The sequence below is a fragment of the Pelophylax lessonae genome (assembly GCF_965119305.1).
Source record: "Pelophylax lessonae genome assembly, chromosome: 4".
Classification (NCBI taxonomy): Eukaryota; Metazoa; Chordata; class Amphibia; order Anura; family Ranidae; genus Pelophylax; species Pelophylax lessonae.
The window spans coordinates 615,771,574-615,795,837 of NC_138771.1; the positions used below are offsets into that span (position 1 = coordinate 615,771,574).

At 43.7% G+C, this 24,264-nt stretch overlaps 1 protein-coding gene across 1 annotated transcript in view; it reads left to right on the forward strand.

The window, feature by feature from the left end:
* The window catches only part of LOC309552835 (E3 ubiquitin-protein ligase Rnf220-like), a gene marked incomplete at its 5' end in the record, with an annotated part of 64,873 nt that extends 46,034 nt beyond the window's left edge, over positions 1–18,839 (forward strand). The window contains 7 exons of the mRNA XM_082253744.1: positions 2,686–2,728; positions 5,230–5,273; positions 6,659–6,755; positions 12,439–12,526; positions 16,057–16,141; positions 17,860–17,934; positions 18,437–18,839. Coding sequence (XP_082109870.1) covers positions 2,686–2,728; positions 5,230–5,273; positions 6,659–6,755; positions 12,439–12,526; positions 16,057–16,141; positions 17,860–17,934; positions 18,437–18,508 — 504 coding nt within the window. The 3' untranslated portion in view covers positions 18,509–18,839. The remainder of the gene's footprint in view (positions 1–2,685; positions 2,729–5,229; positions 5,274–6,658; positions 6,756–12,438; positions 12,527–16,056; positions 16,142–17,859; positions 17,935–18,436) is intronic.
* Between the last annotated feature and the right edge of the window lie 5,425 nt (positions 18,840–24,264).

Here is a 24,264-nt window from a genome sequence, read left to right on the forward strand (position 1 = left end):
CATGTGATTCTGGTAAGGAGATCCCTATCTCACCTGGGGTGTGAAGTGTGTTCATTCATTCTTTTAGTCACCCCTGTCTCCTTGCATGACTTCACGTATTCATTTATATGCCTAACTGTAAATGTATGTCATTACTTTGACATTAAATACCCGGGGTATGGCAGCAGCTCGCTGCCATAACCCCGGTATCTTTTAGTTACATAGTTAGTGAGGTTGAAAAAAGCCTCCAGTCCATCCAGTTCAACCTATGATGTGTGTTTGCTGTTAAACGTACATTGTATACCTCCCTGTATGTTGTGGTCTTTAAGGTGGCCATCTAATAGTTTTTTGAAACTATCGATGCTCCCTGCTGATACGACTGCTTGTGGAAGGGAATTGCACATCCTTACCGCTCTGACAGTAAAGAACCCTTTACGCAGTTTAAGGTTATACCACTTTTCTTCTAGTTTTAGTGATTGGCCCTGTGTCTTACTGAATTGCCTTTCTTTGAAAAGTTTGTTCCCTAATGCTAGGGTCACCAGTTCAGTATGGGGGCTCATCCGGGATTTGAACCCGGGACCTCTCGCTATTTACAGTAGGCGGTTGACTTTCAGATAAGAGAAGTCCCATTGGCAGCTTCCCCGCAGGATCACTTTTATAGGCAGCCGGAAAAATGACTAAGAAAGAAAAAACGTAAAGTGCCCTATCCCTCCAAGCTCTATCCCGCCAAACGTAAAGTGCCCTATCCCTCCAAGCTCTATCCCGCCAAACGTAACGTGCCCTATCCCTCCAAGCTCTATCCCGCCAAACGTAACGTGCCCTATCCCTCCAAGAATATATTAGGCTTGTCAGAGAAAAAGGTGGGCGGAGAGCTGAAGGTACACTCTGCAGAGTTTAGCTCTTTAGCTGATTGGAAGGGAGGGACACACCCCCTTCACGAAGCACACAGGAACCGAGCTGAGGCAGTCAATCACAGGTTGTGTGCTGGAGCTCCCTCCACTATCACCTTTTTTCTCTTGGTGTCAGGAAAACTTGTCAGAAGGGACTCCTGCTGATAGCAGATGAATGAAGCAGCAGACAGAGATGACACTTAGAGCTCTGGATAGAGACAAGTACACACTATATTTTATATTTCATGTCTGAAGTTTACAACCATTGTATGGTTGTGCAATATTTTTCCTTTGTTTTTAGAGTTTAGATATCCTTTAAAGGTGAACAAAGACAAATTAATCCAGCTGTGTATTGGAAAATTCATCATTAAATTATTATTATTATTTTTAATTTCTAGCAGTGTAAGTACCTGAATGTGACTGGTATCAGAGTTTTGCAGTCCCTATACAGCAAGGCTGGAGTGTGAGAAAAGTCAGTTGGTTTGCATGCTGATAGGAGGAGAGTGCAAAGTGAGTGCCGGTTCACACATATGCGATGTGAGACATTGCATGTGATTCGCTCTGCACTGTTCTGCAAATCACATGCGATGTCTGTGTGATGCAAATTCAGCCATAGAGATTGTATGGCTGAATTCGCATCACATTTGGATCAAAGTCGTGCAGGATCCTTTTTTTAGTCCGCACCAGAATCGGATCGCATGGGTATTCACATCTATGCAATCCGATTCCTGTCCGAACTGGCAGTTCACAAACTAATCTTGGAGTGTCGTTAACTTTGTATTGACACTCCCAGCAATTCGCATATGGCAGTGTGAACAGCCTGCGAGCCGGGTGCGATGCGGAAACCCCCAGTGGATTCGCAGGGTTCCCACATCTCACCAATGTGAACCAGCACTGACAGAGTGATGAGCCTGTCACTGTGCTTCTCCTTTCACTGTCCAGACCACTGGGGCTAAGTTTGAATGATGCTGGGTATTAGGGCATCTAGTGGCAGAAAAAAGGTATTGCATGAGGAAATCTCTGGATTGAAGGTGAACATTGCATCACCAGCTGGTGTTATTTTATATTTTAAAGGGCTATTTATTATCATCTTTTGGGTGGAGTTCTGCTTTAAGCAAATGCTGACTTTCAGAAAGTCACTACTGAGAGGGGAAGTTTTTCTGGAGTTGGCGCAGTGAGGACGGTGATGTAGAAGTTCTGTATGGCAGGGGCGTAACTACAGGGGTTGCAGGGGTTGCAATCGCTACCGGGCCCCATGCTCCAGGGGGCCCGGTAGCAAACCAGTGGGTGAACTTCTAGGATCTCAAAGGTCACACTTGCGACCGGGGCCTGGCATTTCACCACTGTGGGGAGGCCCCAAGATTGCAGGAAGGGGGCCCACTGCATAACTTGTGAAAGGATCCTGATGCGGGACTGTAATAAAAGGCCATGCAATGAGATTAAAGAGCCCCAGGATTAGTGGGAAGAGCCCCGGGCTTGAAGGGAAGGGCCCCGGCCAGGGGTCTGGGGGGCCCTTCATGGTTTCTTGCATCGGGGCCCTGAAGGTTCTAGTTACGCCTCTGCTGTATGGCACTTATAGTGAGAAAGATAGTGGAAAGATAAGGGAAGCCAAAGCCTAGATGGACAGCCTCTAAGGACAGGACATATTTTTCTAGATTGGGGGAAAAGTTAAAATTACTGAAATTTTTTTTAGTGTTGTATGTGTCAGCATGTCCCAATAATACCCTCCAACTGTTTCCTGCCCTGGTGTTACATCATTTTGACTGAAGTTAGGCTTTCAATATTTTAAAGCAAAGTCTTGTTTCTTTTCCCTAAGGTCTTCCAGCAAGTTCGGTGGAACAGAGAGGAGCGTATGGGAGGTGAGAGTCTGCGTAATGTTAACGTTAACTATGAATGTCGATTACACTTAAGGGGTGCACTCATGAAAAAAATTCTCATAGGACTCTCATGGCATTTGAGTGATTTTCTTGTGGTCCTTTTTCCATCCCCTTTACCTATTTTTTGTTTAGCTGTTCACCCATCAAAACTCCATTCTGCATGAATCGAATGTTTCCAGGCTGTGGTCTCTGCAATTCAAATGTGTGGATGCAGAAAATACCACATTATGGCCACTAGATGGCGCTGAGGAGCATACTTATTTTTCCATATTAGTGCCATCTAGTGGCCATAATGTAATCATTTCCTGCATTCGCACATTCAAATTGCAGGGAATATAGTCAGATTTTTGCCCCATTCGCACAGAACAAATGTACACGCAGCTTCAATGGATGAACAGCTATGCAATTTTCTTTCATAAAGACATCTCTTTAAAGATAAGTCCACTCTAAAACTAAAATCCCTGCATCTATAGATCTCCAAGTTCTAACACTAACCTATCTAGCCCTGTAAAGAAGAAATCAGTATACTTACCTTTTTAGAAGCCGATCCGATCTGATCCCAGCTGTCAGTTGCGGCTTCTCTTTGTAGGTGGGTGCAGGAGAGGCAGCCAACAATGGAAGCCCCATAGTAAGTCTATGGGTGACGTCACTCCCCATTCATTTCACAGCCATTGTCGGCCGTGTCCTCTCCGATGCTGGAGATCGGGTCGGATCGGCTTCAAGAAAGGAATGTACATCGATTTCTTCTTTACAGGGCTAGATAGGTTAGCGTTAGATCATGGACATCTATAGATGAAGGGATTTTAGTTTTAGGGTGCACTTTTCCTCAAAGTATAATAACTTAAAATAGTATGTTAGCGTAATTCCAATTTATTTTAAAATGACACCTGGTAATCCTGCCATGAATGTATTTGTTCAGGCACTTCCTGTTAAAGGCTGACAACATCCTGCCCCTATCTCTCATTTGTTCCCCTGCGTTGTCACCCTGTGACATGCTTTCTCAATAGAAACCACGAACGGCCATGCTGACACACATTGCAAAGGTGTGGTCCATTCTTGTCACCATCAGGAAATTCGACCATAGTTAGAGTGCACATGGAGAGAAAGTGGCAGCAAATAGGCTGCAGGAGACCACTCTAGGAGATATAACAAAGGATGATGGTATAAACCTAGGGCAGGAATCCTCGAACTACGACCCTCCAGCTGTTGCAGAACTACACGTCCCATGATGCATTGGAAAACTCTGACATTCACAGACATGACAAGGCACGATGGGAATTGTAGTTCCTGAACAACTGGAGGGCCATAGTTTGAAGACCCCTGACCTAGGGTTTGCATCTACTATGCTATCCTCTTATTTAATATGTTTCATTATTTACATTGTAACCACCAATAGGCCCTCAATGAACAATCAGCCGCACACATTGAATTTCACCCTTTCAATCCTGGAGGCCCAGGTTCACATGGGCATTACCTAGGGTGGCGTTCTGTTTGTTACAGCACCCTGCCAGCCCCTCCCACCAGCCATGATTTGCCCGCGTTGTATAGAGAAGCACAGAGCAGTAAGTAAAGACCCATTTATAAGCCATATGCATTTTTTTAATTATTTGTAGGGGTTAGGGTGATATGGTCATTTTACAGTATCTCACAAAAGTAAGTACACCCCTCACATTTTTGTAATATTTTATTATATCTTTTCATGTGACAACACTGAAGAAATTGCATTTTGCTACAATGTAAAGTAGTGAGTGTACAGCTCGTATAGCAGGTCAAATTTGCTGTCCCCTCAAAATAACTCAACACACAGCCATTAATGTCTAAACCGCTGGCAACAAAAGTGAGTACACCCCTAAGTGAAAATGTCCAAATTGGGCCCAAAGTGTCAATATTTTGTGTGGCCACCATTATTTTCCAGCACTGCCGTAACCTTCTTGGGCATGGAGTTTATCAGAGCTTCACAGGTTGCCACTGGAGTCCTCTTCCACTCCATTATGACGACATCTGGTGGATGTTAGAGACCTTGCGCTCTTCCACCTTCCATTTGAGGATGCCCCACAGATGCTCAATAGGGTTTGGGTCTGGAGACATGCTTGGCCAGTCCATCACCTTTACCCTCAGCTTCTTTAGCTAGGCAGTGGTCATCTTGGAGGTGTGTTTGGGGTCCTTACCATGTTATCACGTTATCATGTTGGAATACTGAATCCGAAGGGAGGGGATCATGCTCTGCTTCAGTATGTCACAGTACATGTTGGCATTCATGGTTCAATAAAATATGTACAAACATGTGAGGGGTGTACTCACTTCTGTAAGATCCTGTATATTGTTGCATATAAATTATATTTTTATACCAGCAATGTGGCTGATTGTTCTTTGTGGGACTTTCAGTGGTTTTGGGTGCCCTGGCCAACGCGTTTTGGTGGTGCGGTTCCTGATTGGGTTAATTATTTGCATGGTTCATGTTGTATTGTCTCTCTTCTTTTTAGCACGAGTGGGAAAATGTAAGCGTGTGCGAGGAAACGCACAGGAGGTGAGTGAATGGATATATCAGGACCCTACACACATCTAATGTGATGACATTCAGGAGAGCATAGAGCTGGTGGGGCCCCCAGGGTCAATGCAAATACTAGTATGTCGGGCCATTGGCCCTCGATAAAGATTCTTACCTATTCAGATCTCATATAAAGTGACCCTTTACTCCCCAGCCTGAGTGTCTCTTTCCCATTCCTCCCCCAGCCTGACATGTACCTATCAAGGGTTTAGCAATTTGCATAACTCCTCCCAAGAGCCAACCTGCTGCTTGCAACAGAACTGAGAGGAGTACTGAGGCAGGGTGTTATGTACAGCTCCCTCTCACCAGCTATAACTTGCCTTCATTGCATAGAGACCCAGTGATGATGTCACTGGGACTAAAAAAAAGTATGCCTTGAAAACAGGTTTTATTTAAATATTTAATTAGCATATTAACCACTTGTTAAGTATGTTAAGTAAAAATCTGTATTTTTTGCTTGAAAATTACTTAGAACCTCAAACATTATCTTTACTTTTTAGCAGAGACCTAGAGAATAAAATAGCGATCGTTGCAATTTTATATGTCACACAGTATTTGCGCAGCAGTTTTTCAAATGCAATTTTTGGGAAAAATACGCTTTTTTAAATTTTAATGCAAAAAACACAATACACAACCCATTTGTTTTGGTAAAATATAAAAGGCGATGTTACGCCAAGTAAATGGATATCTAACATGTCACGCTTTAAAATTGCATACACTCGTGGAATTGCAACAAACTATGATACTTAAAAATCTCCATAGGAGCAGTAAGCCCAAGAAACACCGGCAAGCAGCAGGAGGAGGGGGGACATCCCCTCCTGCTACTTCCAGCGGCTAATCAGCTGCTTGGATCACTTTTTTGAGAAACAGATATGTCAGCTGAACAAAAAAATACCGGGGTTTTGGCTTTTAGCTTCAGCCATAACCCTGGTAAACCATTTTATAGCTCCAATGTATATTTATATGTTGCATTCGGCAGGGATGGAGGAACCAATGAAGGCAAAAAATAAACAGATTGAACTTTAAGACAGCTTTAAGACAACCCTCACTTCTTACCATGGCCACCAATTTCTGATGTAAACTTTGTATGGGGCAGGTTTAGCTCACAGGGAAGTGTCTCAGCCATGCAAGGGCTGCTTGGTTGTGTTTGCCTCCCAAGACAAAAGTTTTCATTGCTCCCCTAGCTAAAAAGCATCTCCCATCAAACTAAATACACCTTTGAAACGCGTAGCTATGTCTTATATATAGAAGAAGTATATACAGATATTCACACAAACATTTTCAGAAGAAGGTTTACCTCCAGGATTCTTTCATAGTGTCTATAACTAATTTAGTCATTCTGCTTTCTTTATTGTGTCAACCAGCCTTCAAGAGCTGTGCATGTAGATGGCGAAACGTCGGAGGAAAACCGATGGGAAGACGACATGCGCAGTCCAGGGAAACCATCCTCCCAAGAGACAGGTGAGACAGAGTGGAACAGCTTACACATAAATGTAGACACATCAATAAGTTTTTAAAAACTGAATAAACTTTGGTCTTCCAATTAACTAGATGGACCTTGATGTCATATACATTGTTTTGGACTGATGTACATACAGCTATAGTCAATTGGTGTAGTAACACATATCCCCTGAAGAAGCCTAATAATCAGCGAAACATGTCAGGATTGTCACTCCATGATTACTATCTATTATGGATCATGTTTGTAGATATCCAAAATGAAATGATCCAATGTGTTTAATGGATTTAGAATGGTTGTTTTCTCTTATACATATTTCTTTTTGATTTCTTCTTTTAAAATAATAATTTGACTGAATAAAACATTTGAATTTTAGCTTATGTTGTGATTTAAGATATTGGCACCTTTAAAATCTCCGCTCCTTGTTTAAGCATTCTCTTTTGTGTCTTATCCAAATTTGATGGGATGTGGTGCCTATGAGATCTCCTTTAATCACCCTTACCTGTGTTAAGCTTATATTCCTCTATCTTGTTATAAGCTGATTGCAGGACCTTACCACAAGGGACCGAAGGTCTGTCTCACTCACTGACTGTGTCCAGAGAAAGCTGGAAGGTGGCAGCTGTCCTGGGGACTTGTGAGTAAAGGCTGTAAATAGATCCCTGTAACTGTCCAGTGTCCTGAAGATTGTATTGGCCACCAGTAGTTGTGCATAAGTGCAAGATAACCAAAAGCCAAAGAGACTTGCCTCGTGGTTCCCAGCTGTGGGGGTTTAGACTGTTCAGAGACATGCCTCATGTTTCCCAGCTGTGGAGGTTTAGACTTTTTAGAAAGTTACCTCATGGTCCCCATCTATGAGGCCTTAACCTGTTCAGAAAATGACTTGCTTCATGGTCCCCAGCTATGAGGTCTTAACCTGTTCAGAAAGTTACCTCAGGGTCCCCAGCTATGAAATCTTAACCTGTTCAGAAAGTTACCTCATGGTCCCGACTCCCCAGCTATGAGGTCTTAGCCCATTCAGAAAGCTACCTCATGGTCCCCAGCTATGAGGTCTTAGCCTATTCAGAAAGTTACCTCAGGGTCCCTAGCTATGAAGTCTTAAACTGTTCAGAGAACCTGGTGGTTCCCAACTGTGGGGGTTTAGATTGTTCAGTGACTTACCTCATGGTCCCCAGCTGTGGAGGTTTAGACTATTTAGAGACTTGCCTCATGTTCCCCAGCTGTGGGGATTTAGACTGTTTTGAAAGTTACCTCATGGTCCCCATCTATGAGGTCTTAGCCTGTTCAGAAAGTTACCTCATGGTCCCTAGCTTTGAGGTCTTAGCCTGTTCAGAAAGTTACCTCATGGTCCCCATCTATGAGGCCTTAACCTGTTCAGAAAATGACTTGCCTTATGGTCCCCAGCTATGAGGTCTTAACCTGTTCAGAAAGTTACCTCAGGGTACCCAGCTATGAAATCTTAACCTGTTCAGAAAGTTACCTCATGGTCCCGACTCCCCAGCTATGAGGTCTTAGACCATTCAGAAAGCTACCTCATGGTCCCCAGCTATGAGGTCTTAGCCTATTCAGAAAGTTACCTCATGGTCCCTAGCTTTGAGGTCTTAGCCTGTTCAGAAAGTTACCTCATGGTCCCCATCTATGAGGCCTTAACCTGTTCAGAAAATGACTTGCCTTATGGTCCCCAGCTATGAGGTCTCAACCTGTTCAGAAAGTTACCTCAGGGTACCCAGCTATGAAATCTTAACCTGTTCAGAAAGTTACCTCATGGTCCCGACTCCCCAGCTATGAGGTCTTAGACCATTCAGAAAGCTACCTCATGGTCCCCAGCTATGAGGTCTTAGCCTATTCAGAAAGTTACCTCAGGGTCCCTAGCTATGAAGTCTTAAACTGTTCAGAGAACCTGGTGGTTCCCAGCTGTGGGGGTTTAGATTGTTCAGTGACTTACCTCATGGTCCCCAGCTGTGGAGGTTTAGACTATTTAGAGACTTGCCTCATGTTCCCCAGCTGTAGGGATTAAAACTGTTTAGAAAGTTACCTTATGGTCCCCATCTATGAGGTCTTAGCCTGTTCAGAAAGTTACCTCATGGTCCCTAGCTTTGAGGTCTTAGCCTGTTCAGAAAGTTACCTCATGGTCCCCAGCTATGACGTCTTAACCTGTTCAGATAAATTCCTCATGGTCCCCAGCTATGAGGTCTTGGTCTGCTCAGAAAGTTACCCCATGGTCCCCAGCTATGAGGTCTTAACCTGTTCAGAAACTTACCTCATGGTCCCCAACTATGAGGTCTTAGCCAGTTCAGAAACGTACCTCATGGTCCCCAGCTATGAGGTCTTAGCCCATTCAGAAAGCTACCTACAGGTCCCCAGCTATGAATGTCTTAGCCTGTTCAGAAAGTTACCTCAAGGTCCCCAGCTATGAAGTCTTAGCCTGGTGGTTCCCACCTGTGGGGGTTTCGATTGTTCAGCGGCTTGCCTCATTGTCCCCAGCTGTGGAGGTTTAGACTGTTTAGAGACTTGCCTCATGGTCCCCAGCTGTGGGAGTTTAGACTGTTTAGAAAGTTACCTTATGGTCCCCATCTATGAGGTCTTAGCCTGTTCATAAAGTTACCCCATGGTCCCTAGCTATGAGGTCTTAGCCTGTGTCACAGACTTAGGAGGCTTTTGGGAGAGGACTGCAGACTAGACTTCTGGCCACTGCCTGTGTGGAGCAATCCTTTTTGGTAATCTCATCAACTCAAGCCACTTGTCTTTCACACATTCACAGCCTGTTCAGAAACCTACCTCATGGTCACCAGCTATGATGTCTTAGCCCATTCAGAAAGCTACTTCATGGTCCCCAGCTATGAGGTCTTAGCCCATTCAGAAAGCTAGCTCATGATCCCCAGTTATGAAGTCTTAACCTGTTCAGAAAATTACCTCATGGTCCCCAGCTATGAGGTCTTAGCCTGTTCAGAAAATGACCTCATGGTCCCCAGCCATGACGTGTTAACTTGTTCAGAAAGCTACCTCATGGTCCCCAGCTATGAGGTCTTAGCATGTTCAGAAACTTACCTCGTGGTCCCCAGCTATGAAGTCTTAGCCTGTTCAGAAAGCTACCTCATGGTCCCCAGCTATGAGGTCTTAGTCTGTTGAGAAAGATACCTCATGGTCTGCAGCTATGAAGTCTTAACATGTTCAGAATACTACCTCATGGTCCCCAGCTTTACGGTCATTGGATGTTCAGAAAGTTACCTCATGGTCCCCAACTATGAGGTCACAGCCTGTTGAGAAAGTTACCTCATGGTCCTATGGGGGTTTAAACTGTACAACATTCACAACTACTTAAGTAGAAGACTGTCCTCTATTGCTATGTGCTAATCATTTTGGAGTATGCTATGCCCTAACCCATTTCCTGTTAAAGTTTCTTCAAGCAATAAATCTTAAAAAAAGACATCCCCTAGAGTGGGTTATTGGAGCTGGTGTGAATGGACCGGTGCTTGCAGTAGTGGGCAGCCTCTGTAATTTTATGGAGGAACTAGTTAATACCAACAGCCCCTGCAGGAGTAGTGCTACATATAGATTACATAGGAAGTAAATTAATATTTGTAGGACAGTATTTCCAAGAGAAACTTGTGTTTGTAAGCAAAACAAAGATATTTCTAATACTACAGTCATCAGTAGGCCCAGGCCTTTTTTTCAGCTGGAACTTGGGGGAACTCAGTTCCACCACCTCTGGTTCAGACCCTCTCCTCCCTGCTCACCACTATCTCTTGTAAATGCAGACTTCTGGCTTTTGTGTTTACAAGTGACAGCTTGTCTCCCAATGTCTCCCACATATCTGATCTCCCGAGCGGCTTCCACTTAGTGCAGGATGAGAACAAAGTAAATAAAGGTGCCCAGGGTGCAGTGCAGATTCCAAAACCCACATTGGATAATCTCCCTGCAAGTGAGAGAGGCAGAGCAACCTACAGTGTGTGGGGAGGTACTTTACCAGCTGGATGCTGCAGCTTAATACAGCAACACAAGTAAGACATGTGGAAGATGGTGGGCTTCTAAGGAAGGAGGGAGAAGATGGGGGCAGTGGAAGGGGGGTTGCATGCAAAAGGTTAAAGTTGAACAGGAGTGAAAGTGAGATGTGGATAAGGAATGCAGAGGTAAACAGCTGGGGAAGAAGGCAAAGTGCACCCCTGAACCCTGCACTCTGTATGCAGAGCTCCCCTGAACTCTGCACACTGTACGCAGCGCACCCCTGAACTCTGCACTCTATGTGTAACACCCCTCAATGCAGCACTCTGTATGTATTGCATTGGTATCTATTGCACCTTTAACCACTTAAGCCCCGTAAGATTTTACCCCCTTCCTGACCAGGGCCTATTTTGCGATTCGGCACTGCGTGACTTTAACGGACAATTGCGCGGTCGTGCGACACTGTACCTAAACAAATTTGAGGTCCTTTTTTCATCACAAACAGAGCTTTCTTTTGGTGGTATTTGATCACCTGTGCGAATTTTTGATCATGCACTATAAACAAAAAAAGAGCGTCAATTTTGAAAAAGTAACAATATTTTTCACATTTTTTTGTATGAAATTCCCCCAAAAAAATGTAAAAATCAAAATTTTTTAACATTTTAGGCCAATTTGTTTTATGCTACATATGTTTGGTAAAAAAAAATCGCAAAAAGCGTATTTTGATTGGTTTGCGCAAAAATTATTGCGTTTACTAACTAAGGGAAAGATTTTTGTCGTTTTTATTGTTTTTTTTTTAACGAGTAATGGCGGCGATCTGCAATTTTTTTTTTTGCGGGACTGCGACATTGCAGTGGACAGATCGGACCCTTGACTGACATTTTTGACACTTTTGGGGTTACCAGTGACATTACTACAGTAATCAGTGCTATACATATGCACTGTTACTGTAAAAATGACACTGGCAGTGAAGGGGTTAACTTTTTTTGAGAGGGAGGGGGTTAAGTGTGTCCATAGGGGCGTGCTTCTAACTGTGATTGGTTGTGGCTTGAGGTGTAAGAACAGTGATCAACGGTCCTACATAGCAGAACCGTATGATCACTATTCTTACACAGGGGAGAATGACAAGCGGCTTTGTTTACATTTGCCGCCTGCCTTTCTCCCGCTGTAACGGACAATCGCGAGTGCCCGGCGGACATCTGGTCCGCCGCTCACACGCGTGGGGGGGGTCCGTGAGCAAACGGGAGCGCGCCTCCGGCGGCGCGCGCTCGCTCCCTAGAGTCTCACAGGCAAGCGATGTAGTACTACATCGCTTTGCCTGTGAGGGGCTGACTGCCGACGTAAATAGTCGTTGGGCAGTCGGCAAGTGGTTAAGACCCTTCCACCGTAAGTGAAATTTGACCACACCATTTGATGCGGTTTAGAGGGGTGTGTATGAGGGAGGGGGTTTTGGAGGGTTGTGGTTGAGTTCCTGCACCTATTTTCTGAGAAAAAAAGCCCTGAGTAGGCCCATAGCTAAAGTGTAGAAATGGCTCTGGCCCAGTTGGGGGTAAACTTGTACGAGAGCTGAGATGTTTAAACAACAGTGGGATAAGGAATCTTTTTTTTTTCATAGAAAAAATATTTTTATACCATAGGCTGGTTAAAGCAGAAAAAGGATTCCTATTCAGAGAGAAATTTGCCATTTACAAGAAATACACCTTTCCATGTAAAGTGCCACAATTCATGTTCTTCTCTTGTTTGCAGATTGCAGGGGGTCCCCTGGAAGCAGCCTCTCAAGTCACAGTGATGAGTCTGACAGCGATGAGACGCCATCTTCCTCCTCCCGAGCAAAGTAATTATTTCCTTAACGTAGGCCCAGAATAGGACGTAGATACTCGTTACTTGCTTCCTACTTTTGTATGAAAATGTGAATGAAAATTCCCTATGCTCACACTCCCTGTACTTCCTGTGCTCATACTCCCTGTACTCCCTGTGCTCACACTCATTGTGTTCCCTGTGCTCAAACTCCCTGTACTCCCTGTGCTCACACTCCCTGTATTCCCTGTGCTCACACTCCCTGTATTCCCTGTGCTCACACTCCCTGTACTCTCTGTGCTCACACTCCCTGTACTCCCTGTGCTCACACTCCCTGTATTCCCTATGCTCACACTCTCTGTATTCCCTGTGCTCACACTGCCTGTACTCCCTATACTCCCTGTGCTCACACTCCCTGTATTCCCTGTGCTCACACTCCCTGTACTCCCTATACTCCCTGTGCTCACACTCCCTGTATTCCCTGTGCTCACACTCCCTGTACTCCCTATACTCCCTGTGCTCACACTCCCTGTATTCCCTGTGCTCACACTCCCTCTACTCCCTGTGCTCACACTCCCTGTATTCCCTGTGCTCACGCTCCCTGTTTTCCCTGTGTTTACGATCCCTGTATTCCCTGTGCTCACACTCCCTGTATTCCCTGTGCTTACACTCCCTGTACTCCCTGTGCTCACACTCCCTGTACTCCCTGTGCTCACACTCCCTGTTTTCCCTGAGCTCATGCTCCCTGTATTCCCTGTGCTCACATTATTTTACTCCCTGTGTTCCCTGTGCTCACACTCCCTGTACTCCCTGTGCTCACACTCCCTGTACTCCCTGTGCTCACACTCCCTGTACTCCCTGTGCTCACGATCCCTGTATTCCCTGTGCTCACACTCCCTGTATTCCCTGTGCTTACACTCCCTGTACTCCCTGTGCTCACACTCCCTGTACTCCCTGTGCTCACACTCCCTGTACTCCCTGTGCTCACGCTCCCTGTACTCCCTGTGCTCACGCTCCCTGTACCCCTTGTAGTCACACTCCCTTTATAAAAATATTAGTGTCCAAAAACAGGTGCTCAACAAATTCTAATCTCTTTCCAAAGGGAATTAAAGTGTAGAAATAGTGACAAATTAAACTGGTGATGAAGTGATTCCAGCAAGATATGACAGTTTCCCACCACCTCTTGAATGTACTTCTTACCAGAGTGAAAGATGAAAAGGGCATATATGTAATAATCGTTTCCAAGAAACCTCTGGTGACACCTCCAAAACTCAGGGTGAATCAGTAATACCTCCACCAAGTTAACAGGTAGCCTCTTATCGGATATAAAGAAATGAAGAGCGTTTTAAATCATTCCTTTCTTCCTGTACTTGAAGTGATGGAAAGGTTTCTCCTGACACTTGCACTCGGTTTAGCATCCATAGCAATTCCACATATGAGAAAAAAGCAAGGAAGGCCACAAATAGTGCATTATCCCCAAGTAAATTTATTGTATAAGGTAAATACACTTACATCAATCTTGAAAAAAGTGCCTGTAATGATCGGTATCCGCGGATTGTCTGCAGTACAATACCAGCGGTGTAATGAGTGGCGGCGCCACCTTTCCATCACTTCAAGTACAGGGAGAAAGGAATGATTTAAAACGCTCTTCATTTCTTTATATCCGGTAAGAGGCTACCTGTTAACTTGGTGGAGGTATTACTGATTCTCCCTGAGTTTTGGAGGTGTCACCAGAGGTTTCTTGGAAACGATTATCACATATATGCCCTTTTCATCTTTCACTCTGGTAAGAAGTACATTCAAGAGGTGGTGGGAAACTGTCATATCTTGCTGGAATCACTTCATCACCAGTTTAATTCGTCACTATTTCTACACTTTAATTCCCTTTGGAAAGAGATTGGAATTTGTTCAGCACCTGTTTTTGGACACTAATATTTTTATATTTGTTCAGCACTTGTATGGACACTGACCGCTTTTTTGTTCAGCATTTGTATTCACTTGGTGGATAACATATTTATTGCTTTGTTTACATGTTAATGTTTATTATTGTTTGTGTAAACATCAGAACACATTGTAGCGCACCAAATTAATTTAATTTCACAACAATTATTTCCACACATTGGATCTTTGGTAGCAGCACATCACAATTATCAGCGCACTTTTTTTCATTCACACTCCCTGTATGTCCATGGGAACAAAAAGTTGTGGAGCATAACCAAAGGGGGGATTGTAGGATTTTATTTGGGAGAGGTGTTAAGGTCTGCTTTAAACATTTTGCTACCATGTTACCATAAGCCCCCGTTCACACTAAGGCGACCTGTGAGGCGACCTGGTCGCCTCACAGGTCGCCGCAGGTCGCCTCCCATAGGGAAGCTGCGGACCCGTTCTAATAGGGGCTACACAAGTCGCTCCGACTTAGAAAAAGGGTCCGGAGCTTCTTTGGGGCAACCAGGAGGCGACCACCATAGACTTCAATGTTATGAAGTCCGTGGCGGCCGCTCCGAGGTCGCGGCGCGCTGCTCGCACCGCGACCTCGGAGGTCGCGGTGCGAAGTAGCGTCGCCCCTATGTGAACGGGGGCTAAGAGAGGAAAGGAAGGAACAAGAAAAAGCAAAATATAAACACAATAGGGGGGATGTACTAAAACTGGAGCATTTAGAATCTGGTGCAGCTGTATATGGTAGCCAATCAGCTTCTAACTTCAGCTTGTTCAATTAGGCTTTGACAATAAAACCTGGAAGCGGATTGGTTTCTGTGCAGAGCTGCACCAGACTTTACGCTTTCCAGTTTTAGTAAATCTGACCCATTAAGTTTTGGTTTTGGCACGCTGTCCTCTGTCAGGGCCTAGAAGAAGCTGTCAGTCATTATGGAGTAATACCAATATTATTTGGTTCACTGCAATCAGAAACATAACTATTCCCTGAGGTTTGGCTGTGACTAATGGTGCAATTACTATAGATGCTTAGGGTTTTGTTGGATGGAGCTCATATCTTCACCTCCACCCCGGCATGCAAGGTAAGGTATCTTTAGCCCCTATAAGTATGTCCTTGCTTTAAGAGGCTTAAAAATTTCCTGGCAGCCAATATCTATAGAGGAGGCAATATGTCCCTGCAAGTCTACATACAGGAAAACATGAAAAGCATGTTATAGTCAGCTAAACCACATTATAGTCAGGTAGACCTATCAATCCCACCAGGGAAAGTAATACAATGCCTTGGTGGTAGCCACAAGCTTTTCTGGCTGTATGGTCCAACTTTGCACACTATGAAAACCAAATGTAGAAATTGGGTACCCAGCCCATCCAAAGTAAGAGACAAAAAGCAATGTGAAAGTGCCAGAGGAAAGAAAAGTCTAAACAAAGTTAGATGATTTTTATTTTTTAGGTGCACTGACACTGGAGTTTATTTGACTTTTTTTTTATCAAAAAATCTATTGTGAAGAATAGACAGTAAATGTAGCTGAAGACTACAACATATTGTTAAGGAGTTGAATTGAAACTCCAAGCAAACTAATAAATAATGTTGGAATTTATACAAAATTCTGATGTTTTCTTTGATGTACCATACAGTGAAGAGAATCTGGAAGCTCTGCGGGAGAAGATTCAGGAACTAACAGAGAAGTTAAGAAATACGCACACTTGTCACATATGTCTGGTGAGTGCAGAGAAATTCTTGAGCAGCATTTATTGTGTTCACTATTATAGAAATTACACAGTCTTGAGTGAATGTTGTCCTCGACATCTCCCCTTAAAGCTGGCCATAAAGAGATCTAAATTCGGCCTTTTTAGCAGGTACCGGACAAATTTTGATCCATCTATGGGCTGACTGATTGTACTGAAGTCAACTTGCGGTTGAAGGAAAGAAAATGAGTTATGTTTGGCTTGCCTAAGGGAACCTGGTGTCATGGGTTAGTTTGGGCCTTCGGTAGGCATGAGCCTTAGCACAGCGTTAATATCCATTCTTCATAAGGGAACCTGCATGGAGGTCTGTATTTTACTCCATGACATTCCCAGGTCCTGACCCTTGTGTTTGCAAGGAAATGTCTGGAAATAGGTGAAGGTTATGGCTGGTGGTTTTCAGGCAGAGAAGTCAGACCATGGGTATAGTAATGAGATACAAACACAAAAAGAGTCCAGGCGCTAGTCCTATTCGCAGATTCCTACAAGGTTGTAAACCCAAATACTGCCATGTTGTGGCTAGGGTGAGATGTAATCAATAGCACCTGGGCTGCCAAATCCTTAACATGGGATGATAATCAAAACTGACAGTAAAAAGAAAGAAGGATGGCGCTCAATGGTGCATATAAAAGAATTCAATATGTGGATGATGGACAAAAACTGTCTCAAATTGAGGCATAAAAGTTTAATAATGAGAAAATGGACAAAAAATGTATAATAAATCATCCAAACCAGTCTAGGAACCAGGAGATTCGGAGGTTCCTAGACTGGTTTGGATGATTTATTATTAATTTTTTGTAAATTTTCTCATTATTAAACTTTTATGGCTTAATTTGAGACAGTTTTTGTCCATCATCCACATATTGAATTATTTTATATGCACCATTGAGCGCCATCCTTCTTTCTTTTTACTGATAGTAATGAGATAGACTGCCTAAGATTGAGTGCGACAGTCAACAGAAATCAGAGAACAGGTTGGTGTGATAACCAACATAGCAGAAAGGATATGAAAGGGCTCATTATATATACACACTGACTTTACCACAATTTACAAGTACTGCCTGGTGGTGTCCTTGGCATTCTGATTTGTGCCTGTGCTGCAGGTCTCTGTTTTCAGCTAGCCTATTAACTATTGATGAAACTATAAATGAATTACCTATAGTAATGTAAATTAATCCAACCAAGGTAGCCTCCACTACCTTGGTTGGATGGAGAAGAATGAGATCTGACAGGTCTGTACACCAATACAAGGACATACCAATTTCTAGCCCAATGGATACCAAAAAAATGTATTTATCATTAATAAAACCCACTGAAGACCATCCAATACACCCACTCCATAAAAAAAGGTTACACTGTCGCTGCTCCTTTACTATCAAATCAATGGCTAGGGGTAGGTTGGTGACTGAGCTGCACTGTAGAAGTGAAATGTCAGGTGCTGTGTTGCAGAGCTTTGTAAATCTCACCACTAAATAGATAGAAACACAAACAATTTGATAAGTGAAACAGTTTCTATGCATGTGTTCCATCGGTGTAATTATCTGTTTGCCTGGTGTTCAAAACTCTGCCAAACAAAAACTTATCCATAGGAACGGGCTCCACATAAGGCCCGAAGAAAAACAATTAGTTATTAGCAAGTTTGTATTCTTTGAAAACGAAATTGCATTAAACAGGATTCTTGCTTTTTGTGTCTAGGATGCCTACACTGTTCCAGTCGCCTCCATTCAGTGCTGGCACATACACTGCGAGGCATGCTGGCTTAGGGCACTGGTAAGTACTACCCGTCTCTTTAAATATTGCTACTATTCAAACTTTAAATAAGCACAGACTAAACAATTGATGTTTCTCAGCTGATGTACGGAGTGGTACACAAGAGCACAGCCAAATAATCTAAGTCAATGGCTAAGAAAATACTTTAACTATTAGATCAGCAAACAGTTGGGCAACCAGCATTTTCAGAATGGGAAATTGGTACTGGCAACCACCATTCTTCCTCAGTCCAGGTTTTCTTTGAAAGTTATGAATATGCATGAAGGGTTGCTTACCCAACACATGTCTATCTTGGCTCCATAGGCCCAAGGTGAGGTCATCAAGATCTTCAGATACTGGGCATCAGTACCAACTTTGCACTCTACTCCTGAGCCCTGAGTGGCTCACAGTACTACCCTCCATTCTATTTTTTGGATTCATATGTAATTCTATTAAATTGTGATCTTTTATATTTCCTGAAGTTGATTTTTAGCTGAGTACTCTTGTATCTTCTTTTTACCAGGGAACAAAGAAGCTGTGCCCTCAGTGTAACACCATTACATCTCCGAGTGACCTCCGCCGGGTCTATCTGTGACCTGAAGACCATCCCTCTGCAAAGTATAGCAAGCAAGTTATACGTGGCCTCCAGCAATGGACTATGATTTAATTGGGCACTACAAGGGATGTTAGAAGTGTGCTCTAGGCCTGTTGTGTCTTACTAGAGATGTTTGACCTCTACCACACTTGACATGATGACTAAGGGATAGGTTATGATTGATATTGAAATAGAGTCATGCAACATAAGGCCTACCCTGCTCCATCTCCTTCACAGATGCCACCTTATACAACTTAAAAGAAAGACATTCTGGAATGACATTCTGGGCCCCTTCTAAATGTTACTTGCATACTGCTATCCAATAACCGACCACATTCAGCAGTCAATTTTTATAATTATGTTCAATTGTTGCTATAGGAAGGATTTTTTCTATGCTCCAATCAACAACCAGAAGATGAAAAGATTAGGCCAGCTTACATTTTTGCTTTATAAATTGTGTTTTCAAAGGGTCAGACCACCCAAGTCAGATATTTCTGTGTTTGGTAGATACTGTAGAATTATAGTCCAACTCCAGGAAACTTGAAAACTCACCCTTGCAGCAGGGTTTAGCTGCTCGTTTGGGTCTAGGGGGCATTAAAAAGTAGATTTACCTACCATACCCTCTGCTTCTCTGTGCTGCTAGACCATTACCAGAGCATCTTCTCCTCTATGTTCTGGCGGTCCAGGGTCCTAACATAATTAAGATCGATGCAGGGTCCACATGATCAGGGCCAGATTAACGTAGGGGCTATTGGAGCTGCAGCTCCAGGCCCCTACCTTTTATATAGGCCCCGGGTTGGCCATATTCACTGTTACCGCTCTTCTGTCACTTGTAAACACAGAAGTCTGGCTTTTATGCTCGCTTCCCCAGGCAGCTCCCTCAGAACCTCCCCACACAGCGCGAAGGCCGGACAAGGAGGGACAGTTGCCGATGCATGGATGTGTTTATGGGCTTCAGAGACAGCATCCCATGTTGAATTAGGCATGCATGGCTGCACCCTTCCTCCTCTGGGTGCATGCCAAGGCACGGCCCTTAAGGCCCTTCAAAATCCTCAGCACCAAGCCCATGATGCTCTTAATCCGGCCCTGCACATGATGACATTGAGGGACAGTCCACCACTGGAACATGGGGGTACCCCATCTGCCAGAGAAGCAGAGCAAGTAAGTAAGCAAGTAAAGTAAAACTGCCTTTACCCTCCCATCGACTAAACGAGCAGTTAACCCTTGCAGGGGCTATGGGGGAATTTTCAGGTTTTCTGGAGTGGGGATTTAAACCTCCTGACAGTTTTTTTTTTTTTATGTACCTTGATAACTCTTTTGGAAAGATCTCTGAGCTGAGTTCCTGGGTCTCTCACTATCCCTTCTGTTTTTTATTTATTTTATATAATGCAGAATGTAACCGGAGGAGCTCAAGTACGCAAGGGAGGGTGGGGATACTCAAAACTCCCAGTTGGGAATTATGGCAGGAAGAATTTGTTGTTGGATCCAAGACATAAATGTAGCTATGGGCCGACTCAGCTCACCAGGCTCTATCTGTTAATAAAAACTTTCTGTTGGGTGAATTGATCCTTTACCACCATTTTTATGGACTGTAGGGCATTTAAGCAGACTGAGGTGTGCATTTGTTAATGAGGGCTTGAGGGAACATCCTGTTTTTATGTACTGTATGTCTTAAGGTAAACCTATACACTATATTCATGAAATTTAGTTTCTTAACTCATATGAAGTCTACCAAACAATTTACGTGTTTATAACTTACTGCTTTCATGTGTCTGTAAAGGTTTGTATTCATCCAGATCATGCTAAAGATCAGGGATCTCCAAACTAAGGCCCTCCAGCTGTTGCAGGACTATATGTCCCATGAGGCCTTGTAAAACTCTGACATTCACAGACATGACTAGGCATGATGGGAATTGTAGTTCCTGAACAACTGGAGGACCATAGTATGGAGACCCCTGCTATAGATAGTAGTAGTTGGTCACAAACCACTGGCCTTTTTCTTTAAGGTTGAAAATGTTTTGAAGCTCACCCAAGCCACTTCTCTAGGTCTAACGAGTGCCCAGAACATATCCCACCATTTATATCCTCACAGGTAGCACAGACACCTTAGCCACTTGACCTTCAGAAGATTTACCCCTCTTCATGACGAGGCCATTTTTTTGCAATACAGCAATTTATCTGACAATTGAGCAGTGGTGGTATTTGATCGCTATTGCGTTATGTTTTGTTTTTTTGCACTATGAACAAAAAAACACTGACAATTTGAAAGAAAACACAATATTTTTAAATTTCTGCTATAAAACATATCCAACAAAAAAATTTACAAAATCAAGTTTCTTCATAAATTTAGGCCAATATGTATTCTGCTACATATTTCTGGTAAAAAATCCCAATAAGCATATATGGATCGGCTTGCGCAAAAGTTATCGCATCTACAAACTATGCAATATATATACTGTAATTTCTTTTTAAAGAGGTTGGTTGTAAACTCAGTTACATTTATTTTTTTTTTTTTTTACAAGCTGAAAGAGAAACACATAATGAGCTAGTATGCATCGCATACTAGCTCATTATGAAATACTTACCTTAGAACGAGCCCCCGCCGTCCTGGCCGCTTACCTCTATGACGGACAACGTGTCCAGTCGCCCGTCTTCCGTGATCGCGGCATCCGGCCATCTGATTGGCCGGAGCCGCTGTGACGTCACTCCCGCGCACGCGTGCGGGAGCCGACGGTCATGGCACAGGGCTTTGAAGGAACAGCACCAGCGGCTGTTCCTTCAGAGCGCATGCCCCAGTGACGTCACTGGCTGCATTTAAGGTAAATATCTCCTAAACGGTACATGTTTAGGAGATATTTACAAGACCTATAGGTAAGCCTTATCATAGACTTACCTATAGGTAAAAGTGTCAGAGGAGGGTTTACTTCCTCTTTAATAGTAGTAATGGCGGCGATCAGCTACTTATAACGGGACTGCGATATTGCGGCGGACACTAACTGACACTTTTAAACCATTGACACTAATAGTGATCAGTGCCAAATATATGCACTGTCACTGTACTAATGGCACAGGCAGGGAAGGGGTTAAACATCAGGGGCGATCAAAGGATTAACTGTGTGCCTAACAAGTGTTTTGGTCCCTGTCAGAACAGAGATGTACCTTTTTTACATGCTGTAGGCAGATCTCCATTCTGAGCCTCTGCCCGATGATTGGCGGGTGGCGGTGGACATCCAATTTCCGGCACCCGCAGATGGGCTTCTGCTGTGAGTAATCACAGAAAAAACGGCCTGCTGGCGGCACAAGTGCGCCCCCTGTAGGAAGGAGTGCAGAATCTTATATATATACCTGGGGCGGCATTTTTTAGTGGGGCGACATCTGTACAGGGATGATGCCTGTTTACTAGCCCCTCGATTGCTATTACTAACAGTGAGAGGGGTCATCCCCCCTCTTGCCGGCTTCCACAGCTCTCCTGTGCTCTCCTGTCCCACCGGGAGACCCAAACGTCCAGCCGGCACATTTGCCTTCTGCTCAGATAGCCAAGCAAAGCTGGGATCATCTTTACGAGTCTGTTTGTAACAGTAAACCCGAAGTGTTGACATGACATAATTTCCGGTTTACTCTCGAACCATCGGCATCACCGGTCTTGATGTTTTGAATGCTTTTAGGGGCAGGGGAGGGATTTGGGGTTCTGTAGACCCCAGATGTCTCCATAAAGAGCATCTGTCACTGCCTATTGCTGTCACAAGGATGTTTGCAAGCACACAAAGCAAACAGCGATCGTCCCACACATGAGGTATCACCATGAACTTTATATCATGCACAGTATTTCTATTACCAGACCACCTCTGTAAATCTAAAGTGATAATCTGTAAAGGCTTTTAAAGCATCACCAATGGATAGTAAAATCAACGCCATTTGTCGTCGTTGCACAGGCATGCGCAATTTTGAAAGCGGTTGGGTTGGGACAAATGTAGATGGGGGCGCCCATTTTTAGTCTTGCCTAGGGCAGCACAAAACCAAAATACACTACTGCCTGTAGCAGTATATCTGCTTTGGGGCGGTCAGTAAGTGGATTATTCCAATCACCATGGAATGTGGTGAATGTTGATTGTCCAAGGACAGGACGGGAAGTGTGGAAATTGTGAATCCAATGGTGATTGAATTATGGTGTCGGTGCTACCTGTATATATACAAATGCTGGGGAAGGTTCTGGACACTCCCTAGAATGGATGAAGCTGCTTGGAAAAGGTATGAAATGTTTTCAACATCACAGAACAAATTTTGATAAATGTGATCAATTACTACTAGCCATACAGCATGTATCTTTTATATCCTTTGTTTCATCTCAGTGCTGCTGATGTCCTCCAGACATTTTCTATTTACAGTCAGGTCCATAAATATTGGGACGTGGACACAATTCTAATCTTTTTGGCTCTATACACCACCACAACTGATTTGAAATGAAACAAACAAGATGCGCTTTAACTGCAGACTTTCAGCTTTAATTTGAGGGTATTTACATCCAAATCAGGTGAAAGGTGTAGGAATTAAAACAGTTTTTATATGTGCCTCCCACTTTTTAAAGGGACCAAAAGTAATGGGACAATTGGCTGCTCAGCTGTTCTATGGCCAGGTGTGTGTTATTCCCTCATTATCCCATTTACAAGGAGCAGATAAAAGGTCCAGAGTTAATTTCAAGTGTGCTATTTGCATTTGGAATCTGTTGCTGTCAACTCTCAATATGAGATCCAAAGAGCTGTCATTATCAGTGAAGCAAGCCATCATTAGGCTGAAAAAACAAAACAAACCCATCAGAGAGATAGCAAAAATATTAGGTGTGGCCAAATCAACTGTTTGGAACATCCTTAAAGAGGTTGTAAACCGAAAAAAAAACATTTTTTTTTTCTTTCCATCCTGAAAGAGAAAGACATAGCTCATTATCAAATACTTACCTTAGAACGAGCCCCCGCCGTGCCGCTCGCTTACCTCTATGACAGGAGACATGTCCAGTCGCCCGTCTTCCGGGATCGCGGCATCCGGCCATCTGATTGGCCGGAGCCGCGGTGATGTCACTCCCGCGCACGAGCGCGGGAGCCGACGGTCACGGCACGGGGCTCTGAAGGAACGGCACGAGCGGCCGTTCCTTCAGAGCACATGCGCCAGTGACGTCACTGGCTGCATGTAAGGTAAATATCTCCTAAACGGTACATGTTTAGGAGATATTTACAGTACCTATAGGTAAGCCTTATCATAGGCTTACCTATAGGTAAAAGTGTCAGAGGAGGGTTTACTTCCTCTTTAAAAAAAAAAACGCACCGGTGAGCTCAGCAACACCAAAAGACCTGGAAGACCACGGAAAACAACTGTGGTGGATGACTGAAGATTTCTTTCCCTGGTGAAGAAAACACCCTTCACAACAGTTGGCCAGATCAAGAACACTCTCCAGGAGGTAGGTGTGTGTGTGTCAAAGTCAACAATCAAGAGAAGACTTCACCAGAGTGAATACAGAGGGTTCACCACAAGATGTAAACCATTGGTGAGCCTCAAAAACAGGAAGGCCAGATTAGAGTTTGCCAAACAACATAAAAAAAAGCCTTCACAGTTCTGGAACAACATCCTATGGACATATGAGACCAAGATCAACTTATACCAGAGTGATGGGAAGAGAAGAATATGGAGAAGGAAAGGAACTGCTCATGATCCAAAGCATACCACCTCATCAGTGAAGCATGGTGGTGGTAGTGTCATAGCGTGGG